At 39.0% G+C, this 26,091-nt stretch overlaps 1 protein-coding gene across 1 annotated transcript; it reads left to right on the top strand.

Annotated features, from left to right (window-relative positions):
- Positions 1-278: 278 nt before the first annotated feature.
- Positions 279-19,157, top strand: ANKEF1 (ankyrin repeat and EF-hand domain containing 1). Its single transcript, XM_010591809.3, has 9 exons — positions 279-1,049; positions 2,411-2,610; positions 3,349-3,498; positions 4,563-4,686; positions 12,851-13,673; positions 15,189-15,415; positions 16,656-16,819; positions 17,988-18,125; positions 18,946-19,157. The coding sequence occupies exons 1-9, from the start codon at positions 611-613 to the stop codon at positions 19,102-19,104; spliced, it is 2,424 nt and encodes an 807-aa protein (XP_010590111.3). The 5' UTR covers positions 279-610; the 3' UTR covers positions 19,105-19,157.
- The last annotated feature ends 6,934 nt before the right edge of the window (positions 19,158-26,091 follow it).

Raw genomic sequence — 26,091 nt, 5'->3', positions numbered from 1 at the left:
TTTTTTTCCATAACAAGAAGATGAAATTGCATATTAAAATGCCCAACACAGTTTAACAGTGGGATTGTTTATGACAACACACAGATGTCTCTCAATCATTTACCTACCTCATTCCCACTGAGATGACCCAAGAATCACCCACTGCTTCTTTGTTATCTCACAAAGGCTAGTAGATTCCTGCTTATAGTGAGCACCTCACAATTCTACCTGTTCACTGCAACATTTTTTAACTACTAAAACCTGTATGGCCTTTACATTGTCAGGGGCATACTAGTATGGAGCCAAATAAATGGGTGCTAAACCCTTACCTTGCCAAATTAGTTAGCCTCACCTTCTTCATGGGTAGAATGGGAAGGCTCTGGTCAGGAGGGAAGATTAAATGAGATAACAAGAAAACCACCTAGCAAGATTCATATAAATTATAATAGCAGATTTGCTTTTAAATATTGAAACGATTACACCAGCTGAATATTTGTGTGTGTGTGTGTATATATACATATAATTCTACTTTCATGAAATCAGTCACAGTAAATTATGGCAAAAATGTTTCATAAAAGTACCTATCTTCTTAGATATTAAGAAATATGACTGCCATTGAATCAAAACGTAAATGATAAAATTAACTTTGAATTATATGCTTTCTTTTTTGGCTTTTGTAGTTTTGATTTTGGTCCAGAAAGCATTTTCAAGAAGTTGGTCAAGTATGGCTTTAGCAGATAGGAGACTTGAGAACCTGCAGATCTACAAAGTTCTTCAGTGTGTTCGGAACAAAGACAAGAAGCAGATAGAGAAGTTGACCAAGCTTGGATACCCTGAACTAATCAATTTCACTGAACCTGTGAATGGCCACAGTGCTCTGCACTTAGCTTCGGTTTCCAATGACGTCGATATGGTCAGCTTTCTCCTTGATCTTGGTGCTCACCCTGATGTACGAGACCGAATGGGCTGTACTCCAACTATGAGAGCCGCAGAGCTGGGCCATGAATTGTCAATGGAAAAATTAGCCAAGGCAAAGGCAGATATGACTATAGTTGATCATGAAGGAAAAGGTAAAAAAATTCCAACATTCTATCCAACAGATGCAATTCACCTTATAGCCAGAATTAATAAAAATGCACTTTTTTTTTTTTTTGCTTTCCAGTTTTAGAAGTGAATTATACACGAATTAAAAAGCTAGATTTTCACTCCTATACCTAAGGATACCATTTTCCCATAATTGGAAAACGGTTTAGGTATATCTTAGGGAAATCAGTTTTGAGACCTTTCCCATTTAAAATGAAAACCAGAATTGGGCTAATCTGTGTTTGGTGTTTTATTTTAAATGTGGAGAATTTTCAACCTTATACACATTGATGGCATCATAGCCATAATCATTCAATATGAAATATAAAATCCTATTTAGGACAAAAGATGAGGTAGAACATGGTGTTGCCCCATTTCATATTCTTTTTATATTTTAGAATGCTTAGGTGTTTTTTTTTTTTTTTTTGGTGTAGACTAAGGATTCCAGAAAGATTTTGCCTTCTCTCTATAACCTGTTGCTGTTGAGTAGATTCTGACTCATAGTGACCCTATAGGACAGAGTAGAACTGCCCCATAGTAGCCTGATATAGAAAGGAGTTCCACTTGGAAACTTGAGAGAGCTAAGGTGGTTTTTGGCATAAACTCCAACTTTCTTGTTAGCTGCTGTCAAGTTGGGCCCGACTCATGGTGACCCCATGTGATACAAAGTAGAGCTTCATAGAATTTTTTGGGGCTATAATCTTTACAGAAAGGAATGCTGTGGTGCAGTGGTTAAAGTGCTTGGTCGTTAACCAAAAGATTGGTGGTTAGAACCCACCAGCCACTCCAGTATGTCATATGTGGCAGTATGTCATAGGTCCTGGATGTGAAGGTTTAGCATTTTTCTCTCTTTGATGGAACAAAATGACCTGCCAAAGGGACATAGCCATTTGCCATCTGGTTTTTCTTCTCACTGCTGCCACTGTGACAGCCTGCTTCTTACAAGCATGGCTGGTCTGCACATTTCATCATTCAGTATCATCTCTATTGTACTCTCTGCAGTTTTATGAAGGGCCCAGCAACCTGTAAGTGGACAAGGCCCTGCACATCCCAAGAAGGGACACTTGGGTATGGACTGCAAGATGCCAAATACCCAGGGTCAGCACTGATTTATGTATCAGCATTCAGATTCTTCCCTAAACCAGGTCTTTTCATATTTGGTTGTGATTGTTTTCTAACACTGTCAGAGAAAGAGCTTCTTTTTTCTTGCTCTCTCTTGGTATTTCAGTTGGTTTCAGAAATGCGTTTGTTCTGCTAGCTAATTATGGATTTTTAATTTTTTTTTCTTCCTGAAAGATATATATAGATTACTAATTCAGTATTCTTTGGGGACTGTATTTCTCGGCAGGTATTTTATTTTACTGCATTTTACCTACCAAGAGGCACTATCGCTGTGCTCTGATTGCCCTTGAACACGGTGCAGACGTCAACAACGCTACCTTTGACGGAAAGCCAATATTTCTTAGAGCTTGTGAAGAAGCACATGATGTTAAAGATGTGTGCCTGACATTTTTGGAAAAAGGAGCCAATCCAAATTCTATTAACTCAGTATGATTATTCCTATGATTATAAATATTCCTTTTTTCAGTTATAGAATATTATTAGTATAATTTGTCATTTCAATGTATTTATAGACTTCATATCTATTCAAAATGCTTTAAGATGATGTACTTTCATTATCATTATATTGCCATTATTCTATAGTCTATTTCCTAATTATGCTTGGAAAATTAGTATTATGCATAATGTTAAAATATAATTGTAGGAAATAGTAGAAAGGGTATAATACCCAATAAAAGTTTATCTTCTTTATGTAGTTCTGCTATTTCCTTATCTATTTTGATCCACCCCTTATTTGGCTAATTTTTTTGAGTTTCCTTTTCTTGTAATTGCCATTTCTAGACAATTTCTATCAATCTACCCCAAAAGTAGATTTCCTTCTAACTGGAAAACACCTATAACCCAATTTTAGCATACATTTTCCATCTTCCTTTTATGCTCTGCTTTCTCTGCAAGAAAAGCATATTTTAGCATGATTTTCTCACAAAGACCTCAGTATGACCTTGACTCTGAGTTTAGAATGCTACATTTCGGTTATTGGCCCATTATACTTGCTTAATTTTTCCTAATTATTACATGAAAGTAATAAAAATGTTGAGAACATGTTTTCTGTATCTCTCAGGCCAAATGGATTTAGGCCATACATATACTGAATTTTAAACTTGGCAGCACCAGTGTTATTTAATATGACAGTTATAAACAGCATCTGATCTGTTTAATGTCCAGTCCACAGGGCGCACTGCTTTAATGGAAGCGTCACGAGAAGGCGTGTTGGAACTGGTTCGAGGGATCCTGGAGAGAGGAGGCGAAGTAAATGCATTTGACAACGAAAGACATCACGCTGCACATTTTGCTGCCAAAGGAGGCTACTTCGATGTAATAATCTGCACTTTAAAGTTCCTTGCTAAGAATGTTCTCTTTCTCATTTTCTCAAACTCTTCTATATCACATAGGTTACACTACGGCAGGATTTTTTCTGAGTTACCTATTTTGCATTCATCTCGATTTCTCCAAATAATTCTAAAATTATATTTTATACCAAATGTTATCAAAAGAACATCTTCCGGCTCTGTATTCAGTTTTATCTGTTTCCTAACTTATTTAATGTTACTAATAAGATTTTTCTGTGTACTTGACTATGACAATATAAAAATTCCTGCCAGTTGGGACCACGCTATAGTATTCCTCCATCACATGTTAGAGCCTTCAAAACACGCTATGATCTAATTGTGATGGGAAGAGTGCCATCACGTTCTTATCTCCCTGGTGTTTCTGTGCACCTATTGATTCGCCTGACCTTTTAGGCACTAAGTACTCTGATTACTTGGACATTTAAGCAAAGGATATCTGCTAGATTTAGTGACATTGCAGAAATAAAATAGAAACCAATGGTATGCTATTTTTTAAGTTCTGAATGTCATCTAAAACCCCTTTACTCAATTTTCATTGAGCTTTAGCATAGCTAGCTTTATTTTTGTCTTTGAGTCTCTTCTCTGCAATAAAATTATACATAAAAATAGAAGTCACATTTGGTAAAGAATTTGCTCCCCTGATAATGTTTGCTAGTTTCTGATGCTCTCATAAATTGCCTGGATTTACCTAACTAAGAGTGCACAGGCTGAATTCCGTGGTTTCCTCTTTTCTATACCTAGATCAACACTGTTGGATAGAACTTTGAGCAACAATAGAAAGGTTCTACATCTGCTGTATTTAATATGGTAGCTAGTAGTCACATGTAGCTTTTGTATGGCTAGTGAATACTTTAAGCATGGCTAATGAATCTAAGGAACTGAATTTTTAATTTTTTTTAACGTAATTAAATTTGAAATAGCCACGTGTGTCTTGTTTGTAATGTAATGACTAGCAAGGTCTAGGTGCCAGTCTTCAGCCAGTAAATGTTCATTCCCATTCCCCTACAATATCCGCTATTTCCTTTGCAGATATTGAAGCTTCTTTTTGCCTACAGTGGAGACCTGGGACTGATTGCAATGAACGGGAACACACCACTTCATTATGCTGCCATGGGTGGTTTCACAGATTGCTGTAAATATATAGCTCAGCGAGGTAAAACTGCCTAGCAAATGTATGCTGAAAGTATTTTTTATTTGCCACAACATAGATGAGCAGAGAATTTGGACCTATAACTTGCCAGTAGCTTATATTTCTCAAAAGCCAAACCTTACTCACGTACGTAGAAAACTGACACTTTTTTCTTAGAGTAAAAAAAAAAAAAAAAAAACCCTCCTATTAAAACATGAATCTAGTCTTAAAAGTAATGAAAATCCACTTCTCCAAATATGTTAGGTTATTTTTCTTTAAAGGGGATTGTTCATGTATCAATCAATTATTAAAATACTTATAGCTCATTAATTCCTTATTTTAAAAAATGCTAGCATCAACATAAAGAGGGGCAAGCACTGAAAACCATATCTTTTGGCTGAGCTTTTTATAATTTTATCTTTAAAAGTACTCTATTGGGTTAAATACAAAGATGGCTTTTCTGGATAATTTGAAATTATGGGGGAAAATATTTTGAGGGGAAACAAAATGAAATGAAAATTTTCATGGAAAATTTAAAATGTAAGCAATTTTATTGTTTTAGGCTTTCCTATCGCTTTTAAGTAACTTTATTCATTTAAGCATATAAGCTATATTATGTATAGTTCAATGTGTTCCTTAAAAGATATTAGCTAAGTTTAAAGATGTAGGTCAACTTGGCATTAATAACATGCTACTTGAATGCATTTTAAAGTTTTCAACTTCTTATCAGAGATCAAACAGCATGCAGCTGAGCTTCATCTTAGATTTTTTTTTAGGTTATGAGAAACAGGCAAAAACTTAAAGTATGACAACTCTTTAATAGAGCAGAGAAAGTGTTTTTGTTTTCTGTTAGTCACAGAGGCCCAGAACTTTAGAAGTCACTGGGACCTTTGAAATCCTATGTTGTGTCCGCTAATATTATAAATAAGACAAATGTGCCTGCATAACTAATGAGTGTAATGATTGATCCATGTTTACTTGTCTAAGTTCACACTCTCTCCATCTACCCAAAAAATACTTGAAAAAGTGAAACAGTAAAAATATTTCAAATGCAGCTTTGTCCTCTCAAACTGTCTCATCTTTGTTTTCAAGCCTGCTGCTCTCAGCAGTTTATTCTGACTCTTCAATTTTAATATCGGGTATTTCTAAAAGCTGGAAACCCTGGTGGTGTAGTGGTTAAGTGCTAAGCTGCCAACCAAGAGGTTGGCAGTTCTAATCTACCAGGCTCTCCTCGGAAACTCTGAGGGCAGTTCTACACTTTCTAAAAACTAAAGATCTGCACAGTTTGACACAAGTTTCTTTGACTTTCACATGCTGACTTATTTCTTATTTGGATAAGAACCACCAAACATATACTCCATCCTTTGTGTAGTCCTGAGATGACGATACGGAGGGCAAGTTGAGATGCAAAGGACCAGAACTTGTGTCATCCAAAAGGCCTTCCCCAGTGATGCAGAAAAGATTCATCTTCCTGGCAGAATCATAGACCGCTGTTTCTTAAAGCAAACGTCTGAAACCGTTTGGAATTCTGTAGCATGTTAGGAAGTACGACCACTTCACAAATCCTGTAGGTGACGCAATACCACAGTAGAGGTGTTATCAGTCATATTTCCACCTTAGAATCTTAGAGCTAAGGCAGTCAGGGCAGCAAGAGACCACTAGTAATAAAATGCTCATTTCTGAATAAATGCCCTGGATTTTGTCTTGCCAATACTTAAATGTAAAGAGTTGATGTTGGCTGGATTCCTTTCCCACGTTAAAATAGCTTCCTCGGTGTGCTCCCATTTTGGCGCCTAGCCATGTCACCGGAGCGATTTACAGCTCCACATAAGCAGTGTCAGAGCCGTTATCCAAGGCAGAGGAAGACAGCTTTTGGGATCTCTCCTGAAGGACCCCATAGAGAATTCTCCTTCTCATGGGCCTCTGGGTCCTTGTATTCTAAAGCACCAGGCACCTGAAAGTTGAGTATTTTGACTATTAAAATAAAAACAACCCATTGCCCTCAAGTCAATTCCAATGCGTGGCAACCCATGTGCTATAGAGTAAAACTCCACTATAGGATTTGTTTTTTTACTGTAATCTTTACGGAAGCAGATCACCACGGCTTTCGTCTATGGAGCTGCTTGGTGGATTCAAACCCCCAACCTTTCAGTTAGTAGCCGAATGCAAACTGTTTGTACCACCCTGGGACCATTATTTGACTGTAGATTAATATAAATCATAAAGGGAATGAATGGATTTTTTTCTTTACTAATCATAAAAAAAGCCCAGACTAAACCTGTTACCGTCGAGTTGATTTCCACTCATAGCGACCCTATACGACAGCGTAGAACTGCCCTGTAGGGTTTCCATGGGGTGGCTGGTAGATTCGAACTGCTGACCTTTTAGTTAGCAGCTGAGCGCTTAACCATAAAGGAGGAGACAAAAATTCCCAAGTCAAAGGGAGAGACAAATGCCTTCAGGTCTTTAAGCTGGGATGTTGAAGTCTCTTATCCACATAAAGGTTTCTAACTAGGAGGAAACCGGAAGCAGAGATGGGCAAGCTAACAGCATGTTTAAAATCTTTGATCCTTAGAGTTGGGATGAGTACAAATGGAGTGGCTTGAAATGGCAGATAAAACCTTCAGACACTCTGAATAATGATGGTGTTAGGTACCATGGAGTCGATTTCAACTCCTAGCGACCCTACGTACAACAAAAGAAAACACTGCCCAGTCCTGTGCCATCCTCACAATCATTGCTGTATTTGAGCCCACTGTTGCAGCCGCTGTGTCAGTCCATCTTGTTGAGGGTCTTCCTCTTTTTTGCTGACCCCTTACTTTACCAAACTTGATGTTCTTGTTCTTCTCCAGGGACTCGTCCCTCCTGATAACATGTCAGATATGTGAGATGAACTCTCATCATCCTTGCTTCTAATGAGCATTCTGGCTGTACTTCTTCCAAGACAGATTTGTTCCTTCTTCTGGTAGTCCACGGTATATTCAATATTCTTTGCCAACACCATAGTTCAAAGGCATCAACTCTTCTTTGGTCATCCTCATTCACTGTCCAGCTTTCACATGCACATAAAGCGACTGAAGAGTTAGGTGCATCTTAGTCCTCAAAGTGACATCTTTGCTTTTTAACACTTTAAAGAGATCTTTTGCAGCAGATTTGCCCAATGCAATCTGTCATTTGATTTCTTGACTGCTGCTCCCATGGGCATTGATTCTGGATCCAGGTAAAATGAAATCCTTGAAAATTTCAGTCTTTTCTCCATTTATCATGATGTTGCTTATTGATCCAGTCATGAGGATTTTTGTTTCCTTTATGCTGAGGTGTTATGCATACTGAAGACTATAGTCTTTGATCTTCATCAGTAAGTACTGCAAGTCCTCTTTCCTCTCAGCAAGCAAGGTTGTGTCATCTGCATATCACAGATTGTTAATGAGCTTTCCTCCAATCCTGAGGCCTCTTTCTTCTTTTTTTGGCAGGGGGACAGCCTTGAGGAAATTTTTTTTAATTATTAATAAAATCTCTTTATTGTACTTTAGATGAAGGTTTACAGAACAAACTAGCTTCTCATTAGTTAGTACACATACTGTTTTATGACATTGGTTAACAGCCTCACGACATGTCAACACTCTCGCTTCTCGATCTTAGTTCCCTATTACCAGCTTTTCTGTCCACTCCTGCCTTCTAGTCCTTGCCCCTGCCCTGGTGCACTCCTTTAGTCTCATTTTGTTTTATGGGCCTACCTAATCTTTGGATGAAGGGTAAACCTCAGGAGTGCCGTTCTTCTTCATGTCGTCCAGCTTCTTGGATTATTTGCTCAGCATACAGATTGAATAAGTATGCTGAAAAGATACAACACTGACATACACCTCTCCTGACTTTAAACCATGCAGTATCCCCTTGTTCTGTTTGAACAACTGCCCTTTGGTCTAAGTATAGGTTCTTCATAAGCACAACTAAGTGTTCTAAAATTCCCATTCTTCACAATGTCATAATTTGTTATGATCCGCACAGTCAAATGACTTTGCATAGTCAATAAAACATAGGGAAACATCTTTCTGATATTCTCTCTAATAACGAGAGCTAAGTAAAAACAACATGCTTGCAATAGAATTACTCTATCAAGACCAGTAAACTGCTGTTCCTGAATCTCCAGTAGAGAAATTTTAGAATCTTTAATTGTCCTTATACTCTTTTTGTGTTTGCCTATCACTGTTGAAATTATCTGCCTTAGTTTAAAAATTTAATTTTTGATAACAATCATTTTGAAAAAATGATTATTTTTCCTGGTCTTTAGGCATCTTTTTTCTTCTTGCAAGTATGCCAAAATGGAACAGTATAATAAGCCCTAATATGCCCCTCGTGGCAAACATCTTTTTGACAAGAAATAAAACTATAAAATGTTGGCGAGGCATGCTTCATTTTTACATAGGTTGCGTATAAATTTTCGTTACTGACTGAGTGCCAACCTTTTTGCTTATGTGATATTGGCAGAGCAGTAGAAGAACCTTCTAGATTGAAGACTTTAGAAAGCTTCATCATAGTCTGACTTATTTATACACATCATGTATTTTTTTATACTTTTTATTGAGCTTTAAGTGAACGTTTATAAATCAAGTCAGTCTGTCACATGTAAGCTTATATACCCCTTACTCCATACTCCCACTTACTCTCCCCCTAATGAGTCAGCCCTTCCAGTCTCTCCTCTCGTGACAATTTTGCCAGTTTCTAACCCTCTCTACCCTCCTATCTCCCCTCCAGACAGGAGATGCCAACACAGTCTCAAGTGTCCACCTGATATAAGTAGCTTACTCTTCATCAGCATCTCTCTCCAACCCATTGTCCAATCCCTTCCATGTCTGATGAGTTGTCTTCGGGAATGGTTCCTGTCCTGGGCCAACAGAAGGTTTGGGGACCATGACCGCTGGGATTCCTCTAGTCTCAGTCAGACCATTAAGTATGGTCTTTTTATGAGAATTTGGGGTCTGCATCCCACTGATCTCCTGCTCCCTCAGGGGTTCTCTGTTGTGCTCCCTGTCAGGGCAGTCATCGGTTGTGGCCGGGCACCATCTAGTTCTTCTGGTCTCAGGATGATGTAAGTCTCTGGTTCATGTGGCCCTTTCTGTCTCTTGGGCTCATAGTTATCGTGTGACCTTGGTGTTCTTCATTCTTCTTTGATCCAGGTGGGTTGAGACCAATTGATGCATCTTAGATGGCCACTCGTTAGCGTTTAAGACCCTAGACGCCACATTTCAAAGTGGGATGCAGACTGTTTTCATAATAGAATTATTTTGCCAATTGACTTAGAAGTCCCCTTAAGCCATAGTCCCCAACCCTCCGCCCTTGCTGCGCTGACCTTCGAAGCATTCAGTTTATCCTGGAAACTTCTTTGCTTTTGGTCCAGTCCAGTTGAGCTGACATTCCATGTATTGAATATTGTCCTTGCCTTCACCTAAAGTAGTTCTTATCTACTAATTAATCAGTAAAAAACCCTCTCCCACCCTCCCTCCCTCCCCCCCTCGTAACCACAAAAGTATGTGTTCTTCTCAGTTTATACTATTTCTTAAGATCTTATAATAGTGGTCTTATACAATATTTGTCCTTTTGCCTCTGACTAATTTCACTCAGCATAATGCCTTCCAGGTTCCTCAATGTTATGAAATGTTTCACAGATTCATCACTGTTCTTTAGTGATGCGTAGTATTCCATTGTGTGAATATACCACAATTTACTTAACCATTCATCCATTGATGGACACCTTGGTTGCTTCCAGCTTTTTGCTATTGTAAACAGAGCTGCAATAAACATGGGTGTGCATATATCTGTTTGTGTGAAGGCTCTTATTTCTCTAGGGTATATTCCGAGGAGTGGGATTGCTGGGTTGTATGGTAGTTCTATTTCTAACTGTTTAAGATAATGCCAGATAGATTTCCAAAGTGGTTGTACCATTTTACATTCCCCCCAGCAGTGTATAAGAGTTCCAATCTCTCCGCAGCCTCTCCAACATTTATTATTTTGTGTTTTTTGGATTAATGCCAGTCTTGTTGGAGTGAGATGGAATCTCATCGTAGTTTTTATTTGCATTTCTCTAATGGCTAATGATGGAGAGCATTTCCTCATGTATCTGTTAGCTGCCTGAATATCTTCTTTAGTGAAGTGCGTGTTCATATCCTTTGCCCACTTCTTGATTGGGTTGTTTGTCTTTTTGTGGTTGAGTTTTACAGAATCATATAGATCTTAGAGATCAGGCACTGGTCGGAGATGTCATAGCTGAAAATTCTTTCCCAATCTGTAGGTGGTCTTTTTACTCTTTTGGTGAAGTCTTTAGATGAGCATAGGTGTTTGATTTTTAGGAGCTCCCAGTTATCTAGTTTTCCTTCGTCATTTTTGGTAATATTTTGTATTCTGTTTATGCCTTATATTAGGGCTCCTAACGTTGTCCTTATTTTTTCTTCCATGATCTTTATCATTTTAGTCTTTATGTTTAGGTCTTTGATCCACTTGGAGTTAGTTTTTGTGCATGGTGTGAGGTATGGGTTCTGTTTCATTTTTTTTGCAAATGGATATCCAGTTATGCCAGCACCATTTGTTAAAAAGACTATCTTTTCCCCAATTAACTGACACTGGGCCTTTGTCAAATATCAGCTGCTCATACATGGATGGATTTATATCTGGGTTCTCAATTCTGTTCCATTGGTCTCTGTGCCTGTTGTCGTACCAGTACCAGGCTGTTTTGATACTGTGGTTGTATAATAGGTTCTAAAATCAGGTAGAGTGAGGCCCCCCACTTTCTTCTTCTTTTTCAGTAATGCTTTACTTATCCGAGGCTTCTTTCCCTTCTGTATGAAGTTGGTGATTTGTTTCTCCATCACATTAAAAAATGTCATTGGAATTTGGATCGGACGTGCATTGTATAGATGTATAGATGGGTTTTGGTAGAATAGACATTTTTACTATGTTAAGTCTTCCTATCCATGAGCAAGGTATGTTTTTCCACTTAAGTAGGTCCTTTTCACTTTCTTGCAGTAGTACTTTGTAGTTTTCTTTGTATAGGTCTTTTACATCTTTGGTAAGATTTATTCCTAAGTATTTTATCTTCTTGGGGGCTACTGTGAATGATATTGTTTTGGTGATTTCCTCTTCGATGTTCTTTTTGTTGTTGTAGAGGAATCCAAGTGATTTTTGTATGTTTATCTTCTAACCTGAGACTCTGCCAAACTCTTCTATTAGTTTCAGTAGTTTTCTGGAGGATTCCTTAGGGTTTTCTGTGTATAAGATCATGTCATCTGCAAACGGAGATAATTTTACTTCCTCCTTGCCAATCCGGATGCCCTTTGTTTCTTTGTCTAGCCTAATTGCTCTGGCTAGGACCTCTAGCACAATGTTGAATAAGAGCGGTGATAAAGGGCATCCTTGTCTCACACCATGTGTTTTTAATACCTCTAAGATCCTTATTATAGACAACATAGCCTTCCTGGTGTAGCACTAAGTAGATTCCCTGATGCATTCAAAAAAGTTCATTTCTTTGGAGACTTTCATGGATAATGTGGGTCTTACCATATAGTTAATTGAGAGACCAAAAAGTAGAATGAATCTTATGTCTAACTTGCACACAAATGTAGTACTGGAATTCTCTCAAATTTCCTTGGCAAATACCTTTGCTTCTGTTAAGGTTTTTCATGTGACCTTGCCACAAAACAGCAGATAAATCACATTAATTTCATGGAGAATACAGATACAATACAGTTTAAGGTTTTACGCAGATTTACAGTCATAATCATTAACAAAGAAATGAGCGTCATTCAGTATTCTGAGCTCATAAGGTCATACATCAGCTGTCTGGATCAGGATTTCCAAAATCAAATGTCACCTTTGTTCATTCCCTGCTTGGCATGATGTCACTTTAGCAAGTAACCCAATATGATATTTGTTTCAAATATTGAAAGGAATAAACCTTCTAATCCTTTAGGTCAGAGAAAGTAAGTTAGAAGCATATCTATATCAGGATTCACCAAAGTGAAGTCCACACTAGAAAAAAAAGAAAAACCACGGCTTAACTTTACAATTATAGTAGTTAGCTTTTGACTAAAAAAACAGTGACCCATAATTACAGAAAACAATTAGATGGATATCATTTGTAGGGCCATGCAGATGCCTGGGTACCACTCATAACAATTGATGTTTCACGTTTTAGGCTGTGACCTGAAATGGAAGAACTTAGAACATAAAACCCCCAGGACTGTGGCTAAGGAAGGCGGCTTCAAAGCAGCAAGCAAAGAAATACGCAAAGCAGAGCGAATTGCTAATAAACTTGCCAGGCCAGGAGCCAAAAATCCTAATCCACTCTGGGCCATTAGACTACATGATTGGTCCATAGAGCGTGAGGCTTTCCTTCGGGAAGCCTTTTCGTTTGTGGACAGAGGCGATGGGACAGTCAGCAAGGAAGACTTTGTCATGGCGCTCGAGGAGAGGCAAGATTTTGTGAACTCGGACCAGCTGGCTGTCATAGCACAACTTCATGAAAAAGTCCGGGGAGGTGGGATTAACATTAATGATTTTTTTAAAGGAACAAGATACTTAACCAAGACTTATGTCTTGTCATCCTATGGGCCTAAGAAAAAGAAAAAAGGGATAGGCAAGAAAGGAAGGAGAGGCAAATTTGTTTTGCCTCTCCCAATCTGCATCATCCCAGATAATGCATTTCCACTGCGGAGAGATGGTGGGCCGCCATATTACATGATTGAAACCTACGAGAACATAACTGATTGCAATCGTTTCAACCGAGATCGGCCACCAGAGCATCCCATTCAGGACGACTCTGCTTGGTACATTGATGATCCAACGAAAGTATTTGCAAATATTAATATTGTCACCAAAGCAGGGGATTTGGCTTCTCTGAAAAAAGCATTTGAATCAGGAATACCTGTGGATATGAAGGATAACTATTACAAAACACCGCTAATGACTGCCTGTGCGAGTGGAAACATCGATGCCGTCAAGTTTCTTCTGGAAAAAGGGTGTGTTTTTTGGTTAAACGCAGCTTAAGGTTTTATGACTGTTTGCAATTCAAGGAAGTGAGAGGATGGCTAAGAAGGAAACATTCAGCTCTAGAATTTTAAGATGCACAGAAAAGAGCCTCAACACTTAAGTTTAGATTAGAAGTAAATCTTACATGGGGAACCAGGTTAGTAGGGATGTGGGATATGTGGACACAAAGACCATTTGTCAGTAACAACTAAATGCAAAGTGAAGGCCAGCAAGTTTCCACCGTGGGGGATAGGGAAGCTTTCAGATTGTATTATCACTGGCCTCCTTGGATAACTGAGTTTGGTCTCAGGACTTTACCTACATGGTGTGGGAAAGAAAAAAAACACTTGCCCTGGAATTGATTCCAACTCATGGCGATACCATGTGTGTCAGAGTAAAACAGTGCTCTTTAGGGTTTTCAATGGCTAATTTTCAGAAGTAGATGACCAGGCCTTTCTTCCAAGGAAAGTTTGAGTGGACTCAAACCTCCAACCTTTAGGTTAGCAGCTGACTGCATTGACCATGTGTACCACAGAGGCGTGGAGTCACTTTTTCATCAGTCTCTTTTTTGGTGGGGATGCCAATAAATTGAAACAAATTGGGATGCTGGCTGTAATGACTGAGGACATGTTTTGACCCATTTAAAATTTATCGTCCCACTTCAGGAGGGTCAGTCTTTTCCTTGGGTCCCTTGAAAATACTTTTGAAATATCAAAGCATAAGATTTTTTTTTTTTTTTTAACTAAAACTATTGCTCAGGTTTAATTCCTTTTTCTACCATAGATATGTAACCTGGAGTAAGTTTCTTAACTCTTTTGTGCCTCATTTTTCTCATTTATATAATGACTATCTAATAGGACTCATAGGGTTTGATGACAGTCAAATGAATTTAAAGATGCAAAGCACTTATTAGCAGAGTGATAGCTGTGATAGCTTTGATAAAATGTATTTTTGTTATTACTACTACATTTAATGACAAAGAAAGATTCCAATTTGTATATTATCAGGAGGAGTAAAAAGTGATTAATGAGAATTTAAACTTTTGGACAGTAAGTTTCTAAAAGGGATTATGTTTTTTAAATAATATATTATAATGCCCATAATTTTAACAGGAAAGGCTGTGTTTTAAAAATTCATAAGGTGCACAGAAAGTAGACACAAAATTGGATAATATAACTTTTATATTGCCTGGAAGCTTTTGTCTTGCTTGGACCTAATTGTGTAATTTTCCTTTATTTAACCTTGGCAAAAATGGCTACCACCAGGATCTAAGGGCTTTTTAAAACTAATCACACTGTGTATATCTTCAAAGAAATTTAAGATTTTCAAATACTGTAGAACGAAAAGATGTCAAGAAAAATTATGGCACAGAGCTTGTTTAACTTAAAGCTTCTCTGGCTTATAGTTTAACAATTTGATAAAACTGAAATCTTACTTTGCATTTTTAGCCCTGCATGCTGGGAGCAACAACCATGTTTAATTTGTGCATCTTTCTTATTTCATAGGGCCAACGTTAATGCAACAGATAATTTTCTGTGGACGCCACTTCATTTTGCATGCCATGCAGGTCAACAAGATATTGTTGAACTTCTTGTTAAATCTGGAGCTATAATAGATGCCCCTTCAATCAACAACTCAACTCCTTTAAGTAGAGCTATTGAGAGCTGTAGGCTGGATACTGTAAAATATCTGCTTGATATTGGTGCTAAGTTCCAGCTGGAAAATAGAAAAGGTAGGTGTTCAACTTATTGATGGTTAAGGTTAGAAAAGGAGAATTTGTTAGGTTCTGAACCCTTCAAATTCTACTCTTATAGAGCCACATACTAGGGCAGACACAAGTCTGAGTTAAATATTGTGAAGTGTGCAGTGGGTAGTTTGTCTTATACCGTGTTTCTCAAACCAGCTGTGGTGAAGGACCAGTTCTTTATATTTCTAATCTGTTGTGGATGGATAACTTTTGTAAAATAGAATAAAAAATGATTTACTAGAAAAATGAAATGCAAAAATATAAAATATAAATATGTATCTTGTTAGGCACCGTCGAGTTGGTGCCAATTCATAGTGACCCTATAGGACAGAGTAGAACTGCCCCCATAGGGTTTCCAAGGAGCAGCTTGTGGATTTGAACTGCCCATCGTTTGGTTAGCAGCCAAGCTCTTAAACACTACGCCACCAGAGCTCCATAAATATGTATATTGAGCTATCACACTGTTATAAATGTCAGTTGCAATAATTAGCTTAGTCTAAAGACTCTGTAGACTTTGAATGCCTTCTAAATCTAGACAAAGTAACTCCTGAATTGTGGCTCCCTTGATTCTAGAAAACAAAAGAGAGGCATACCTTACATCATAAATACCATATGTGGTGATGAAAAACTATTTGCCAAAATATTTTGAGTTCCTTTTCTGGAGATTTTACTTTCTTTCTTATATTGGAACCTCTTGCTTCCTTTTGATCTGCGAGAGCAGATCGGATCAGGTTGCCTCTGAGTCACAGGGAATATTGCATCAGGCCTAAGGACGTTATAGGGCGCATAGTGCCCAGCCATCTGCATGGAAGACTTGTGGCCACCAGCTTCCCCAGTCCATTTGGGCTATATATAGTTATGTTACAGAAATGGGAGAAAAATGTAAAAATATCACATCAAAAGAAAATGTGCTTAATGTGAGAAGAGAACCATCAATTGAATATTCAAAATATAATCCACTAATATTTCCCATCAACTTTTTATGAAGCCTGCTTAAAAAAAAATAAGAAAGAGAACTAATGGTTGTGCCAGTAAGTGGCATTTTACATCCTGGGAGTTTAGAACTGGGTCCACCTTAGAAAATATCTGATCTAGCTCTGTGGCCTTTCACATGCCGTTTGCTTTAGTAATCGCCCTTAGTGCCACATGCTTAGGACTGGTGTATTGAGAGTTTCCTACATGGCTTATCATTAATCTGTTTATCGTAACTCTATGTGTTAATTAGGGCATAGTGCCATGGATGTTGCAAGGGCATATGCTGACTATAGAATAATGGATCTGATTAAAGAAAAGCTAGATAACTTGCCAAAGCCAGCAGAAAATCAAAAAGTGAAAGGCAAGCCACCTGTTAAACCAAAGACTGAAGGCCCTGAAATGAAGAAAGAGGAGGTAAGAAAAGAGATTGACTAACCATTCTTAAAATGTTGGGGCAGGGGGAGACACTATTTAGATACCATTATACAACATGAGAAAAACAGTATGTTTTGCAATTTGTATTTTCAGCATCGTTATGCAGTACTTTTAAAGAAATATCTGGTGGGAAAGTGTATAGCTATTGTTGAAAAGTCTGAAACGTACTCACTGTAAACAGAACCCACGCAAAACCAGATTATTTCAACCAAATACAATTAGAATATTGAAACAGGAACAGATATTGAATATGTATATATTTAGTTCTAAATTATGTAGATATGACGAGATGGCCAAACAGAGAAGGAGGGCAACTCTTATGAGGAATGAAGCAAAGCATGATTTTCCTCCATTTTGGTCCCCAAATCTTTCATTACCTACACCCTCTTCTAAAGAATTTTAATGCATATGACTGAATCCTGTGATGTGGAGCCATTTGTAACTTAGATATCCTGAAAAGTAACTCTCAGGTTCTTAAGGTGCCAAGCTGACAGTTCCTGGTAATCTGGAGTGGTTCTGGTGCCTGTAAACTACCAGGGAAAGGTTGAGGTTGTTGCCTGTGGTAATTACTGAGACATCAGATGTTGCCATTGACAGGGGAACCCTAAGTACATTGCCAGGCTGAGAGCATCTTTTAGAGAGACAGAAGGTCAGGAAGGAAAAGCCTTAATGTCCTCAAATTGCAGAGAGTTCAAGGGTTGGGAAAATGTAGGTGGTAGGAAGTAGATAAGTTAGAGGGATGGTAGGCAGAGGGTAGAGAGCAATGAACAGAGGACTTGAATAAGAGTGGCAAGAGGTGAAGGAGGATCAACCTCATAAACCTCCTACAATATGCATCATTATTTTAGTAGGAATCCATCCTTCTGATTAATGGGATGGCCACAGGTCAGTGATGGTTATCTTGAAGACTCATGTGATCTGTCACTGATGCTACTAATTAAATATGTTTAAACAAGGCAAAGTAACCATCTCCCCCCACCCAAAGTTATGCTGATACCCTGTATTTCATCTCAAATTGTAATTTGTATAGTGGGGTTTTTAGTTTGTTTTTATCTGGCTTCAGAAGAACGTGTCAAACAACAAATAGTAGAAAGTGTAAATAACCTTTTTTTGGCAATTGATAGATTTTCTTTTGTCTTCTTTCCAGGAATCACTTTACTCAATTTATGCTGTACCGACAGTATTGGAGGACAACAAAGTGCGTAAGGATAATGTGGTTTATCTCAATTCTTTGATTACCAGTGGTTATACCAAGAAAGTGGACATCACATTTGTTCCACGGAGGGTAAGTACTCATAATGTCATTTTGCAAAAGCTTTTGATGCAGAGCACCCAAACAAATGCCCAAAGGTCATCTTTCATAGTTATTATTTGTAGGCGTCTACAATTATTTCCAACTCAATATGTCTAACTTGTTTAGCCTCCAAAATCTGGTTCCCTATATTCTTATTTTTATATCTATATTGATAGTTTAATTCTTGAAAAGACTGAAATCTTCTTTGGTCAATGCCATTCCCTACAGCCATTTAGTCACCAAATTCTATAGATACTTTTTCTTGGTATTTCCCAGACTCTACTTTTCCTCTTTGTACTCACCACTACCATCTCAGTTGCATGTTCCATATCAATCAAGCCTAGATTTATTCAGTAGCCTCCTGAAATGTCTACAGTTAAGGAGATGAAGGCATCTTTTGGGGATAAGAGTTGTCTTGCCAGTACCTATCAAACCATGCTGAATAAGAGACTACTATCTTACTCTGCCTTCCACTATGAAAATAATTTTGACTTCCATGTGAGACATAAAGGTAGTAAACCCAAATGATCTTCTGATTCCTTTGTTTCCCTGTCTTGACATCCTAAAAAGTAATATCATCTGGCCCCAGAGTCATCAGGGAGCTAACTAGAGAGCATTGCCATGTTCAGTTGTCCAAACATCTACCATCAGAAATAGTGATGCTTATATAATCATTTATATGCTGTAAGAGAAGGTAAAAGTTACATTAAGTTTGATAGTTTTAAGTTAACTGTATTGAAAATTGTCTTGATATGAACATATGTACTGCCTGTCATACTGTCCCTGACATGGGTGTAACTGTTTATTTAAGATTTGGAGTCCTGAGGCCACTACAGCAGAGCTGATCAGGAAGAGAGAACTGATGCGGGAGCGGTTCACCTATGAGGTGGATTTTGATGATTTCATGATGCCCTTTCAGAAGAACATCACAGAGAAAGCTCGGGCATTGGAAGCTGCCTTCAACATATAAATCACAGCAGTTGCTCCTTTGGGTAAATGTTTCGAGGCCCAGAGACAAAATTATGGAGCAAGTAGATATTCTCATCAAAGCCAAAGCAATCCCCAAATTAAGAATTTGTAACCAAATATGTGTTTTTCTTTAAAAACTGTAAACATTCTAAGGTATTCTGGAGAATATGTATTTTATTTTGTAATGAATTACTTTATCTGTACAAGCAGAATCATATCATTCTAGATAAAGCCCCTAATCTGCTTTATGAGTGAAGTGGAATAAATGGCATTTGGATTATAAACATGGCATTAGTGTCTAAAATTTACCAGATCTTTAGGCTGGGTTCTCTAGAGGAGCAAAACTAGTGAAACATATATATAAATATAGAGAGAGAGATTTACTTCAAGGAAATGGCTCATACAATTACGGGGGCTGGCAAGTCCCAAATGTGTGGGTCAGGTGGCAGGATGCTGGGTAATAGAATTGTGGGAGCTGGAGATTCCAAAATATGTGGGTCAGGTAGCAGGCTGCAGGCTTCTCATGTTCCAAGAACCGGAGGTCAAACTGGACAAGCGCAGGATCAAGAAAGAGCAACAACTTTGCCAGAATTTCCATTTATATATTGGATGCAGGCCACACTCCTCTTCCAGCTTATTGGCCACTCACGTCAGATCACAAAATGGAAAATGATGTATAGCGTCTGCTAAACCACTGAGGATCATGGCCTAGCCAAGTTAACGCATAACATTAACCATCACAGTCCACACCCCTTGTCAATTTGGCACCTAGACACATCTTAAACCATACATAATTTCTAAATAAAGACAATTATAAAGTCATAGTTGTGCCTAACATGGTACAACTAACGTGTATAAACAAAAATACACTAGCCCCGTTTATAGCTTATATTGTATGGTAAGTAATGGGATAAGGGAGGGAAGAAAACAAAGATTATACACACACACAAGTACAACAAAACAAGGAAGAAATACTCATAACAATTGCAGTCCTTGCCTCAGCAACTGGTCACATGGTCATAGCTGGTACTTAGAGATACTTTCTTACTTACTTGGTCAAATCAGCATAATGTCATTAATGTAATGGGCCAGTGTGATGTCTTATGGAAGGGAAAGGCTACCAAAGTGCCTGTGGACTAAATTATGATACAGGGCTGGAGAGTTGATTTACCTCTGCAGTAGGACAGTGAAGGTGTATTGCTGCCCTTGCCAGCTGAAGACAAACTACTTCTGTGGTCTTTAGAAACAGGAATTGAAAAAAATGCATTGGCCAGATCAATAGCTACATACCAAGTACCAGGAGATGTATTAATTTGCTCAAGCAATGAAACCACATCTGGAACAGCAGCTGGAATTGGAATCACCACCTAGTTAAGTTTACGATAATCCATTGTCATTCTCCAAGATCCATCTCTGAGTTGATCGGGGAAGTGGTGGGAATCACCACCCCTGCATCCTTCAAGTCCTTGATGGTGTAACTAATCTCTGTAACCTCTCCAGGAATGTGGCATAGCTTCTGGTTTACTACTTTCCTAGGTTGGGGCAATTCTAATGGCTTCCACTTGGCTTTTCCTTCCACAATAGCCATTACTCCACATGTCAAGGATCCAATGCAGGGTTTCTGCCGGTTGCTGAATATATCTATTCCAATTATGCATTCTGGAACTGGGGAAATCACTACAGGATGGGTTTGGGGACCCACTGGACCACTGTAGTATGGGCCTGAGCTAGTGCTGTGTTAATAACCTGACCTCCGTGCACCCGTTACTCTAACTGGTAAGCCACAGTGACATTTTGGGTCTCCTGGAATTAAAATCGGAATCGACTTGATGGCAACGGATTTGGTTTTTTGGTTTTGTTTTGCAATTAGTGTCATTTCAGAGACAGTATCCGGTAATCCCCCAAAAGTCTGATTACTTCCTTTTCCCCAGTGAACAGTCACTCTCACAAAAGGCTGTAGATCCCTTTCAGGAAGGGTGGGAGAAAGACTAACAGTATAAATCTTTGGCAGTGTAGTGAGGTCCTTCCTCAAGGGGATCTGGCCTCTCCTTCATTCAAGAGGTTGTGGTTTTGTAAACTGACCCAAGTCTGAGAATTAATTGAGGGGCTGTGACACTATTCTGGCAATTCAGGTTAGACTGCTGTCCACTTAACCTGGAATTCTTCTGCTTGTACCGATAAAGTATATAGTAGGTTTCTGACTATTTCACTCCTAAGGACACCATGACTAAGTAGCCAACACCGTAAGTCCATGTGAGTCAGATTATTCTGATTACTGTTTTGACTCTGCTGTTCATTATGGTAATCATGCCCACCTTGTCTTTAGAGATGAAGTGCCACCACTTAGCCCCTGCCACTGCACTGTCCAATCAGTCCCATAGTAGTTAGGCATCTTAATTCATTTAGGGACATTCTCACTCTCAAATCTGACCTACATAAAATGGCAATCACAGCAGTCTTAAAGGATGCTGGGGCTCCCTTCACAAATTTGTTCCTCACAGTTGTGGTGAAAGTTATGTCCTCTGGGCATTCTCTGGGTGGATCTGTGGATTCAACTTGATTAATCCATTCTAACATACCAATTTCCCTAAGCCTTTGGACACCTTGTTCTATAGTACACCAAGGCAGTTCTGGGATTTGAGCTTGATTTAGTGTATGCCACCTCTTGATCTATGCTTCCATCAACCAACAAAATAAACTATTAGATCCTTTTCTAACCTCTCAAGCTAAAACATTGAATGAAGAATCTGTGCTTAGTGAGCCCATATCAATAAACTCAGACTGATCCAATTTCATGTTCCTTGTACCATTATCTAACATCCATAATAGCCATTCCCACACATATTCCACAAGCTTCTGCTTGTATATGTTAGAAAAATCAAGTAGTTCTTTCTGGAGAGTAGTGTGCTTCTTCATAGGTCACACTTTGTACTTCACCTCTTGGGGCTTGCTAGACTTAAGCCTAGAAGCAAAAATGGGTGGTGGGGGTTGGTCCTGGGGATATTCAGCAATGTCTTGGAAGGCATTTTCCTCAGGCTGTGCCCCAGGCAATATCTCAGACACCACCCCAGGCAATGCCTCAGACAAAGACTCTTCAGACACAGCTAGGTTAATCTTGTCAGATAGAGTGAGAGGGGTGGTTTTCCTTGGGGAGAGTGATTTAGCAGAAAAAGTTGGAATAATCTCTTCAGGTGGGAGTGAGAAGGCTGGTTATGTTGGAGGAGTGATTCAACAGAATTTAGGGGCTCAGTGTACCTAGCTTCCAGATTTCCTACCTGTATGTCCCCATCTCAAGTTTCAGGATCCTATTTCTTCCCAATCAATACCCTCACTTTAACTCCAGACACCATTTGAGGTTTAGAATTTAATTGGTGTTGTAATTCAGTCACATTTAGGATAAAACCCTGGGTTTGGTGTTCGGTGATATCAACCTTGTTAGTACAAGAAGTAAGGCTTTCTTTAAGGGGTAAAAAAGCTACAAGTCTTTTACGAGACACTTGAGCTGTGACCCTCTAGCCCCGAGCTCATTCTTTTCTTTCACCACTTTGTCTAAGTAGGGCCAACCCACTAGCTTCCTTATACTTCTCACCATCACACCAGATGAACACCATTATGTTTTAAAAGATATAATCCTATGGAAATTGATGAAAAAAATTTAACATTGAGAAAATTCAAAGGAGAAATAATTCATATGTGCATCATGAGTAATGTTTATTGATGTGTAAGCAAAACATATTACTGTGGATGAGACAATACAAAGGTTCTCCATTTTGCTAATGACTAATGTAACATTTTTATATTAAAAATAAAAATAGATATTAATTACATAATTTCTTAGTATTGTAATATTAAAATGAAGGCATTTAGACATTATCCAGTCCCATTTCAGTCATGTTATTAATGAAGAAACTGGGCACAGAATGCCCAAATCCTTATAAGTGGCAGAGGTGGGACAAGAGCATAGCTTGTTCATTTCTTATCCCAGGACTATTTCTATTACACCACGTAGGTGACTCAATCATATGCTGTCACACAGATAATGGAAAGTTTATTTTACAAGGAACAGCATCAGAGCGCAAACAAATTCCAGGAAGGAGGTTAAGTGACATTCACTAAGTAAACAGGAAATGATATTCACTACGTGAACAGGGGAGACCTGGTGGTACAGTGTTAAGAGCTAGGGCTGCTAACCAAAAGGTCAGCAGTTAGAATCTACAAGCCACCCTTGGAAACCTGATGGGGCAGTTCTACTCTGTCCTATAGGGTTGCTATGAGTCAGAATCAACTCAACGACAATGAGTTTGCTTTTTTTTTTTTTTGGTAAATTAACAGAAAGAGCGAGGCAACAAGCCCCATCTTACAAGTGGACATGGGGGTTTGTTTTGGGTTCAATGTGACATTTAATCTTTAAGGAAGGGGTTTGACATACCGCCATAAATGATGTGTGCTAGACACCTACATCAAATACAGTTTTGATGTCTCCTGCTGACACTATCAGTGCTCTACCCATTTCTTCTGACTTCTGACTACAGAGCTCTCAAGCCTGACTTCCAGATGCATTGGGGCTATCTCCGACACTTGTACAGCAGGCCAGAAGTCCCTGAGAATTAGCACCCTCTGAAGCAGCCCTCAACCAGTGACTGAACAGATTCTGTGTATAAACACCCCAGCTCCCTCACCCCTCTGCTGGGATTGCTCTGAGGTGCACATTCTCACTGACTCCTAGATTCCCCAGTGGAATTAAAGTCAAATTGCCCACAACAGTAATTTGCTTGATAACACACCCTTTCCTTCACTGGCTGCCTTCCCTTCCCTGTCTCACTTCCCGCTCCTCTTCTGATGTTTGTCAAGGTCACCTCCCCAGTAATCTGCTGCTGCTGCTGTTAGCTGCCATGGAGTTGGTCCACACTCACGGCAGCCCCATGCACAACAGGACGCTGCCCGGTCCCGTGCCATCCCCATGATTCCTTGCAGATCAGACCGCTGTGATCCACAGGGTTTCATTGGCTGATTATCAGAAGTAGTTCACCAAGTCTTTCTGGAAGCTTCACTGAAAACCGATTCAGCATCATAGCAACACACAGACCTCCACTGACAGACGGGTGGTGGCTGTGCCTGAGATGCAGTGGCCAGAATCAAACCTGGGTCTCCCGCATGCAAGGTGAGAACGCCAAAGTGTTTTTCCTAGTATCTGCCTCTTTTATTCCTTTATGTATATTGTCTTACTTCAGATTCTCTCTGAAGGAGGCCCTCAGCTGAGAATTCAAGAGCAAGTGTGTCTTAGGCTCTCTAGAGAAGCAAAACTAGTGAAATATATATATATGTATGGGTTTTTGGGTTATGTATGTATATACATATATAAAAAAGTATATACACTTTATAAAATATTATATATGTATATATATTATTGTATACATTGATAATGTATACATGTAATATACATATAATTATATATGTATATAATATATACATTATACATATATATGTGTGTTATATATATAAAACCCAAACCCATTGCCATCAAGTTCATTCTGACTCATAGCGACCCTATAGGACAAAGTAGAACTGCCCGATAGCGTTTCCAAGGAGGGGCTGGTGGATTCTAACTCTGAGCTTTGGGTTTAGCAGCCAAGCTGTTAACTACTGTGCCACCAGGGCTCCAATATATATATATAGAGAGAGAGAGAGATTTATCTCAAGGAAATGGCTTACACGGTAGTATAGGCTGGCAAGTCCCAAGCCCGTGGGTCAGGTGTCAGGCTGGAGGCTTCTTCTGACTCACAGAGCTGCAGGGGCTGACAAACCCAAGATCCACAGGTCAGATAGCAGGCTGCTGGCTCATAACTGAGAAGGCTATTATATCCAAGATTGGCAGGTAAGATGGTAGGCTGCTGGCCCAAGTCTCAAGAACTTCAGGTCAGATGCTGACAAGCTGAATGCAGGATCCAGAGCAGAGCAAAAGCCATTAAACTTTGCCAGAAAATCCATATATATTGTATGCAGGCCATACCCCCAAGGAAACTCCCATTCAACTGATTGGCTATTCACAGCAGATCTCATCATGAAGGTGATTACATCATTATACAACTGCCAAACTACATCATAACTGCCAAATCACTGAGAATCATAGCCCAGCCAAGTTGACACACAACCTTAATGATCACAAAGTGGTTGGTTAAGGAAGTGCTCCCAGGGAAGACTAGTAAGGGAGGAGCGAAGCAGGACAAAGAAGGAGAAAAACCAAACAAAGGTGAGCTTTCCAATGAAGCCCCAGCTTCAGTCTGACCGATGGGGAGCTCTGCAGCATAGACAAGGAGCTAGGCTTCTGTACTCTTGCATCAATCGGTTAGCGGCTACCTGCCAGTGGAGGCACTGGCAAGGCCATTCCAGTGCTCAGGGGCAATTCTATGAAAGTCATGGTGGGAACTACTGGCTGGAAAACTTCAGAAACTTGAGGATGGGCACATAGCACAGGAGAAGGGACCCAAGGAGGTCTGGATGGGCATGTATATATAGGAGTTGGATTTAGAAAGACTTTCCTCTGTACACATACTTAATCTCTAACACTTCGTTGAACTGGTTGAGTGTGGTTTTGTAGTCAGCAGCAAACCTGAATTTGAATCCTTACTCTGCCATTTACTAGCTGTATGTCCATCCATCAAGCTACCAATTGTCTCTGAGTATCAATTTCATCATGTATAAAGTAGAGATAATAATATACCATTCACTAAATTATTGTGAGCGTCAAATAAAATATGTACCATGTAGTTGGTACTCCATAAGCGGATTGCTTTTAACTTTCTTTCAGTCTCCTGCTACAAGGTAAGCCAAAAGAAGGCACAGCGATGAGGACTCAGACCTAGAATAGTAACAGTTTTCTGGAGCAGATTTACTTTCAAATTGTCAGTGAAAGTGGTTTTAAATGTGTAGACATTTTCTTTACATAGTTTCCGATAATCAGAGAAAGAGGAAGAGTACCTACTTGATA

This window comes from Loxodonta africana, chromosome 24, assembly GCF_030014295.1.
Source record: "Loxodonta africana isolate mLoxAfr1 chromosome 24, mLoxAfr1.hap2, whole genome shotgun sequence".
Taxonomy (NCBI): domain Eukaryota; kingdom Metazoa; phylum Chordata; class Mammalia; order Proboscidea; family Elephantidae; genus Loxodonta; species Loxodonta africana.
The sequence above is the reverse complement of the archived record's forward strand: the minus strand, read 5'-3'. Positions and strand labels throughout refer to the sequence as shown.